At 35.5% G+C, this 9,009-nt stretch overlaps 1 protein-coding gene across 1 annotated transcript in view; it reads left to right on the forward strand.

Moving 5' to 3' along the window:
* Positions 1–8,105, forward strand: part of LOC126882705 (zinc finger protein 227-like) — a 29,216-nt gene extending 21,111 nt beyond the window's left edge. The window contains exon 2 of the mRNA XM_050647690.1: positions 5,720–8,105. Coding sequence (XP_050503647.1) covers positions 5,720–7,380 — 1,661 coding nt within the window. The 3' untranslated portion in view covers positions 7,381–8,105. The remainder of the gene's footprint in view (positions 1–5,719) is intronic.
* The last annotated feature ends 904 nt before the right edge of the window (positions 8,106–9,009 follow it).

Consider the following 9,009-nt stretch of genomic DNA (forward strand, 5'->3'; position numbering starts at 1 on the left):
ATTTGATGTTCTCCAGTAAGACCGGCCTCTTCAACACCAGATTCAGGCCCGGTCTGGCCAGGGCGGCTGGTCGGCGATGGCCGAGGGCCTCCGGCTCAAGGGGGCCTCCAAAAGCCAAAAAATTCAAGTAAACAAAAGTTTTTTTATTATAAAAAATTATTTTGTTTTACTGTTTCACAGCGACGTAATACAGCAAAAACAATTTTAAATAAACAATAACCCAATTTTTATTAAATTACAGCTAAGGGTAACCCCTAGGTTACCTAGGTATAATAAAAAAGTAATAGTAAGTCGCTCGGTGCTCGAGGTAGTCACCGATCCCACCGCGCCGCACCGTTCGTCTTAAGCTCAGCGCTCAGCGGTAGTGACTCGACAGCGCCGCGCCGGCGCCCTGGACTCAAGCAGACAGCTACGACGCGACATTCTCTGCGCGCGCACCTGCTGTCAGTTGAGTTGACCTGCTGTCGATGAGTTGATGTGCGTTGTGAGTTATGATATATTGTTTGAAATTGAAAGGTGAATTTTTCAGTTTATAAAATGAAACGTGTGCACCCAAGTGGTGCAAGTAAAAGAAAAAAGAAGGAGAGGAAATCTTTCGAAATAAAACAAAGTTTGAATTTATGGTTAGCTGGTTCCAGTTCCAATCCTGCAAACAATGAAAAATCGCAAACAGGTAGGCGGAAATATCAGAAGCTTTTTATGAGCATATAAGCACAGACAATATACAGATGTAGCAAAATTCTAACCACACCTATCTCGAAACTGATCACTTTTCAGGAGAGAGAAAAAACTGTATATTTTCTTGTTTTCAACCTAAAATTTAATAAAAAAAAAAACGTAAAACTGAAAAATGTTAATTGTATTACTATTAAATAGTTAATTTTTCTTAAAGACTTAATTTTCATATTTTATTAAACATTTTTTAAAATATACGTGGGGTTCAGCTATTTTTCTTTGTTGAGATACGGTCTTGTTCTTTATAACCTCACGTATCTCACTGCGTGAGACTGCTGTTAACAGTAAATTGGAAGATAGCAATATTGATTTGGAATTACAATGGGACTTTACGGAAAGAAGAATTTCAAAGAAAAAACGAATGCCTGGGGAACAATCAAGTGATGATGCTCCTGAAATATCAGCAGCTCAACATTTCAAGCATGTATTTTTCAATATTTTAGACTGTGCTAGAACAAGCATAGAAGAAAGATTTTGCCCAAACAGACAAATTTTAGAGGACCTTTCTTGGTTAAATCCAAGAAAATTTAATGACATAATGACGATTAAAGACTTTCCGGCTGGAGTCCTCTCTTGTATCTCAAAACTTTGCAATGTTGAAAGAAGTATATTATTAATAGAACTTAAACAATTTGCAGATCAGTACAAAAGTTTCATAAAAGTTGTAAACACTCAAGATGAACAGATCCCAGACGAAGAATCAAACAAAGCAGAAGAAATTTTAAAAGACCGTGAACTCGATTCGGAACCTGAATCAGAACAAGACAATTTTCGTGGTTTCTGCAATGACAGCAAAAAATGTTTCAAGTGTTTGTCATGTGCCTTCTCAGTTCTTTTTGAACTCTCTGGATCAGGATTGTTCACTAACTTATATGTAGTTTATAAATTTATCCTAACGATACCCTGTACACAGGTTACATGTGAACGGGTTTTTTCTAAGCTAAAAATAATAAAGAATCGTCTTACGGCTAGTTTAGGCCAAGACCTTATGTCTAGCCTTATTTTTATGAACATAGAGAGAGACTTGTTTTCTGACATCGACAAAGAAGAAATCATTTAATGTCGTGGCCAGTAGTAGTGACGAACTTAAAAGAAAACTGATGGGATAGGCTAGGCAATCGTTGATAAGGCTACTATCACTATGGTAGGAATTTTTGTCGTGTTTATACGGTTAACACATTTTTTTTAACTTCTTTATGTAATAATTATTTATGTTATACTTATACTTCTATTACACTAGGCCATATTTTAGTATCAACGTACACTAGGGCGTTGCATTAAAGTTTTGTTTAATATAATGCAGCGTTTTTTTGCCTTGTGTTTTTATCGACACTAGGCCATATTTTAGTATCAATGTTCACTAGAGTGTTGCAATAAAGTTTTGTTTAATGTAAAATGCAGCGTTTTTTTCATTGTGTTTTTATTGTCATGTTAGTAGTTGCAGTGGCGGCTCGTGATTTTTACAATAGGGGAGGCTATACCTAACTGTAAAATATCTAGACAAATTTGCACTAGCAAAAAAATGCGCCAAAAAATGTAATTTAAGGCCCCATCTTTTGACCATTTTTATTTACATTTCATAATATCATCCTAATTCATATTTTCATGATATCATCATTTTAAAAATAGTTAGTCTAATAGTAAAAGTTTAATACCAAAGTTTGTGTCGTTTATTTGTTAACAATTCCATCTATTTGTAAATAGATACCTATGCATATCAAAATAAATACAGATTTGAAGTTTTGCAGTCCATACATAATGAAGCTTCAAATTTTTTAAGATACTCAACTGAATTTTTTTAATTCTAAACGCGGCCTACTGCGAATTCAAAAACACGATAAATTACCTATATTTTGCTTTGCGTTAGAGATATCGGAAAAAGTTATTTGAGCAAGTTGTTCCAAATATTATTATAATCCCACATACCAAATTTCATAACAAAATTCGCACTTTTAGATTTTTCATTATTTTTAGTCAGGACCCTAAAATTCGTTGTCCCGAGACGCACCCAACCACCCAACGGAGCTGAGAAGCTACACTGCCTCCCTTGGTGTATCTCCGGGCAGCGTGTGATGGCGCCGTAAATGCCACTGTTAGGAGACCGGCTCTCCTTAAACGCCTGCTGCGCTGCACGGAGCATTAACAACGGAGAATGCTGGGCTTCTCGGCTCCGTTCGTGCATCTCGGGATAACCCAGGGTCCTGCCTACAATAATATGTAATAAAACTGAGACGCGATCATGCGTTCTAATGCTAATGCTCCGTACGTATGGATAATTAGTGAGAATATGGAATTTACACGTTGTATAATAGTGAGAGTAATTGTTGTTTTCGCGATTCATGATAAACAAAACAGTATAGAGTGTGTAACAAATTTAAGGGGTGGCTGAGCGTCCCTTGCCTCCTCTGACGAGCCGCCACTGAGTAGTTGACCTTTCATTTAACTATCGTTCTGTTTTAGTCAACCATTCTTAAACAGTACTGCATTTAAAATTGATTTTTGAAGTAGTTACATTTATTAATAAATTAAAATTTGGTGCTGATGTACAGGTAAAATATTTTAATCATTTTAGCCTCTGGATTGTTGATATACAATGTCAATGTCATTTAGAGGTACAGAATTACCTAACCAAATAGAATCGCTAAGATCTTTAAATTGCATTTTAAAATATTTAGCAATTATTCAATTTCAACCAAATTATTAAAAATTTAAAAGCATTTAAAACCACGTTAGCCGCATGCAGCAAACATAGGCTAACTATTGTTGCCGTGAGAGGACCCCATGGTCCTCGTTCTATTTCCGGGGGCGGGGCCTCAAATCACCATCTAGCCGAGGGCCTCCAATGGAGCCAGACCGGGTCTGACCAGATTGTTTATTTTCCGATCTCAACTCCTGAACAACCATAATAAACTTGTAGCTGTGATCCTCTTGTGATTGCATATCGATCAAATCTACTTGACAGTGACGTATTCATTTCTGAATGCAATATAGGTTTCGATACAAGACCCCTCTTTGCTTTTATATTTTTACTCTTCTTCCGTTGGCAGGTTTCACACATTGGTATAAAAGTATTGTTCATATAAATTGTTATATTTGTGTATTTTCTGGCGGTTTCAGGCTTCAACCTATCCCGACCTCCATGAACAATAGCAACGGGAGCTGCTTCAGTTATCTCAAAAATGTCTTCGACAGGTAGGTACATAATACTTGATGGGATCAATTCTAGAAGCCAACTTTTTTATTTCGCCAACTTCAACAATCCTAAATCGTTTTAGTCTTCGATTTTGTAACGGTGTTTTCTTGGCAGATAGTTCCGCATCTTATACTTCGGCCATTAATTTAGTATACATGCTTTTGTCACAACATTGTAGTGACTTTCTTTCTTCTCGGTCTCTTCCTTTTGTAAAATCTTTTCCAAAAAACGTTCTTTCCAGGTTCTTATATCTCTGCTCTCAACTTGATATTTAACAATATTGGTGAATAATGGTAGGGGAGCACAAGCGGGGATTTTTGCAGTTACTCGAGCGCGTCAGATTGTCATATGGGGAGAAACCTGGTACCCTGAAGATGTACCTCTACCATATATGGGCTCTTAACACAGGGGCGTTCGTTAAGGGGGGCCCGAAAAAAAAATCTATCCTTAAAAATACTCGAAATTGTCAGATAAAAATAAGGTAAGTCAAGTACATGCAAAAGAGTGTATATTTCAAAGATCTGACGAATTGAGCTGGGTGTAAGGAAATGGAAGGGTCAAAAAGTTTCACAAAAAAAGCGAATATTTCGCGAAATGAACGTCATATCGAAAAACTAAAAAATACGTGTTCAATATTTTTCAAAAATCTATCGAATGATACCAAACATGACCACCCACGGAGAGGAGTGGGGGTAAATTTAAAATTTTAAATACAAATCCCGCGATATTTCGCAAAATAAACATCAGATCGAAAAACTGCAAAATGCACTTATTCAATATTTTTGAAAAATCTATCGAATGGTACAAAATACGATACCCAGCGAAGGTGGGGTGGGGGGTTACTTTAAAATCTTAAATAGGAGCCCCAAATTTTTATTGCAGATTTGGATTCTTTATGTAAAAATATCTTTTATTCGAAACATTTTTTCGAATTATGGATAGATGGCGCTATAATCGGAAAAAACGATTGTTGGAAATGGAAAATTAAATTAAAAAATTGAAAGTCCCCACTTAAGTGGAAAATTTTACCTAACTTTTTTTGGTTTTAGGACCTAATAATCACAACCCAATAGGTTCACAAAGCGCTCGAGTGACTGCAAATTTAGCATACTTTCCTCCCCTACTATAATATACAGTAGTATGATATACCCAATAAAAACGATGCAGAACAATCAACAGTTGCACACACTAGTTTGTTACCGACCGGCCGCCTTCGTTATTAACACTACCCCGAACATGCCAAATAGAAGATATTTGTATTCGCTAGTAATCCCAGTAAAAACTAATATTAACTACTCTTAATGAAATTCGTTCGGGATTTCTAGTTTTAACTGAATTTAGCAGTCAAATGTAGTTTTGACTAGTTAAAACTAGAATTGTCTAAAGCGCATAGTTAAAACTAGTTTTTCCTAGTAAATTCGGGATTTAACGGTAACATACATGTCTAGCGGTGAACCTACAATTATGAAAATAATTTCCAGGCTTTTCCCGAGGCAACTTTTGTTTTATTTTTTTTTTTCAAAGCTGTACTATAAAGGGTTCTTGAGACAAGGCCGACAGCCATTCTTATTGGGACACCCGGTACATTATACAAAAAATAAATAAAAATCTATGGCAACACTGTGACTTGCAAACATATATTCAGATTTAGATGATAAATTAATGAAGGTTTAATCTAATACTTCATTGGCATAATCATACGTGTCCCATATTTCTGCTGTCTTAAATTTGATTATTGCATTCATTTGCTCTTTTGCTCTAATAATTACATTATAGTGGTTTTTATTTTAGGTCATCTACAAGATGAAAGCAAAATGGAGGTTGAGGAGAAACTCATTAAAGATTCATCTCACGACGAAAATGACACGAGTCGACACACGGAAGGAAAAACTTTAAATAAACCTATGACAGTTGTGACTGGAAAAAGACGTTATAAATGTGAAATTTGTTTTAAGCAGTTTTCTCATGCAGTTCATTTGAAAAGACATTTGAATGTGCACGTTGGGGAAAAACCTCACAAGTGTGAAATTTGTTTTAAACAGTTTGGTGAAGCAGGTACTTTAAAAAGACATTTGAGAGTGCACACTGGGGAAAAACCTTACAAGTGCGAGATTTGTTTTAAGCAGTTTTCTCATAGATTTTATTTGAAAAATCATTTAAGAACACACACTGGAGAAAAACCTTACAAGTGTGAGATTTGCTTTAAACAGTTTAGTGCAGCAGGTACTTTAGAAGCACATTTAAGAACGCACACTGGAGAGAAACCTTATAAGTGTGAAATTTGTTTTAAGCAGTTTGCTCAAGCATTTGGTTTGAAAAGTCATTTGAGAGTGCACACTGGGGAAAAACCTTACAAGTGCCAGATTTGTTTTAACCAATTTGCCACAGCAAGTTGTTTGAAAAGTCATTTAAGAACTCACACTGGAGAAAAGCCTTTCAAGTGTGAGATTTGTTTTAATCAGTTTAACCAAAAAAGCACTTTGAGAATACATTTGAGACAGCACACTGGAGAAAAACCATACAAGTGCGAAACTTGTTTGAAGCAATTCAGAGAACTAGGCACTTTCAGAAATCATTTAAAAACACACACTGGAGAGAAACCTTACCAGTGTAAAATTTGTTTTAAGCCGTTTGCTCGAACAGATTATTTGAAAACACATTTGAGTGTGCACACTGGGGAAAGGGAAAAACGTTATAAGTGTGAAATTTGTTTTAAGCGGTTTATTTATGCAAGGAATTTGAAAACACATTTGAGAGTGCACGCTGGGGAAAAACCTCACAAGTGCGAGATTTGTTTTAAGCAATTTACTGAAGCAGGTACTTTGAAAAGTCATTTAAAAATTCACACTGGAGAAAAACCTTACAAGTGTGAGATCTGTTTTAGGCGATTTGGTGATGCAGCTAGTTTGAAAAGACATTTGAGAGTACACACTGGAGAACAACCTCACAGGTGTGAAATTTGTTTTAAACAATTTAGTCATAAAAGTTCCTTGAAAACACATTCGCGAGTGCACACTGGGGAAAAACCTCACAAGTGTGAGATTTGTTTTAAGCATTTTTCTCAGGTAGCACATTTGAACAATCATTTAAGAACGCACACCGGAGAAAAACCGTACAAGTGTGAGATTTGTCTTAGGCAATTTAGTTTAGCCAGTAGTTTGAAAAGACATTTAAGACAGCACACTGGCGAAAAACCTCACATGTGTGAAATTTGTTTTAAGCAATTTAATCTTAAAACTTCCTTGAAAACTCATTTGCAAGTGCACACTGGGGAAAAATCTGTTAAGTGCGATATTTGTTTTAAGCAATTTACTACAGCAAGTTATTTGAAAAGACATTTAAGAATTCACACTAGAGAAATGCCTTACAAGTGTGAGATTTGTTTTAAGCAGTTTACTAAAACAAATGATTTGAAAAAACATTTGAGAGTGCACACTGGAGAGAAACCATAAAAGTTGTTTTAAGCAGATTACTTGTGCAAGTTTTTGAAAAGGCATTTGAATGTGCACGCTGGGGAAAACGTGTGAAATTTGATTTAAGCAGTTTTCTCACAAATGTTTTTTGAAAATATGTTGAGAGTACCTATATTCATTTATTTGTTAAGAGCACACAGTGGCGATCAACAGGTAGCAACAAACGCGGTCCAAGATTGCGGCTCGTAATTTTGAATATTTTGTCGAAATATTTGGCACACATATGTATTCGTAATATAATAAAGAATGGCGGTACAGAGCCCAATTTCAGAAATATGTTAGTATGTGGAAATTACTCTATAACTAAATAAAATATTACAAAAAGAAGCCTGTACCGCCATTAAGAAAGACAAAAAAATACACTTTCTTCAAATAAACTTTTTTATCCCGTGCCTAGATTTTGTGTCACATTGGATCTACTAAAAATCGATTTTTTTATAACAAGAAATCGAACGTCACTGACTTAACAACATTTGGCGCCCATGTGTAAAAAATTATTGTTTTTGATAGTATAAACGTCACTGTCAGTGTCGAATTACCGACGCACTGTTTTATCACTTTTTAAAGTTCGCAGAACTTTCGCAATCTTTGACCGCGTTTGTTGCTACCTGTTGTCGCTACTGTGTGCTCTTAAGCTTAACAGGCCTTGTAAGCATAGGGTTAAAATGTGTACATTTCTAATTACATTTTGTTTTAATCTTAAATTTTTTATTTAATTACACTTCAGTCTTTTTATACACTCCTTCAACACCTTTCTCCATATCCTTCTGTCCAATGCTAGTTCTTTCCATTCCTCAATGTTACTTTTCTTCAGGCCTTCGTGCACACTGGCCCTCCATCTTTTCGTTGGCCCGCCTTTCCTTGTTTTGTATTGGCCTTCGTGAGAGTACCATTTTTGGCATTCTTTTACTTCCCATTCTCTCGATGTGCCTCAAATATCTTATTCTATGTGCTTTTATCGTCATCGTGATCGTTGGCTCATTATATAGTTCAATTCTTTATTGGTTCTTCTTCTCCACTGACTTTCTATTTTCACACCTCCATATATTGTTCTTTGCGTTTTTCTCCCCCATCTTTCTAAAAGGTCTGTTTCTGACTTTTTCAGCACCCATGTTTCGCATACGTACGTTATCGTCGTGACCAGACATCTCGTAACGCGACAATTCGTAACCGGACAAGTGGTAACGGACAACTCATAACGGCGACAGTTCGTAACAGCGACACTTCGTAACGACGACAGTTCGTAACCATACAAATTCGTAACTTCAAAATTGAATTTTCTGTTTATTTTTGTTAACGTGGAAACTAACTACTGTTATTACAGTTATAACTTAAATTATGTTTAGCAATTTAACGAATCAATACCGGGATAAACATGTTTAACACATTTTATATTTCGTGTTTCAGAATATATTAAAAGCCTTTAAACACAAACAAATATTTAAATACATACAAACTTTTAACAGTATTTTTTAAAGTTTTTCCCTCTTATTGTTCCTTAAATTTGCAATTACCTAGACAAAGGAATAAATGAAATAATTCGTGAAATTTTTTAACCGACAACCGTCTTTAGACATTCCCAACTTTAAAAGTAAACATGTTGTAAAG

This window comes from Diabrotica virgifera, chromosome 1 (genome assembly GCF_917563875.1).
Source record: "Diabrotica virgifera virgifera chromosome 1, PGI_DIABVI_V3a".
Classification (NCBI taxonomy): domain Eukaryota; kingdom Metazoa; phylum Arthropoda; class Insecta; order Coleoptera; family Chrysomelidae; genus Diabrotica; species Diabrotica virgifera.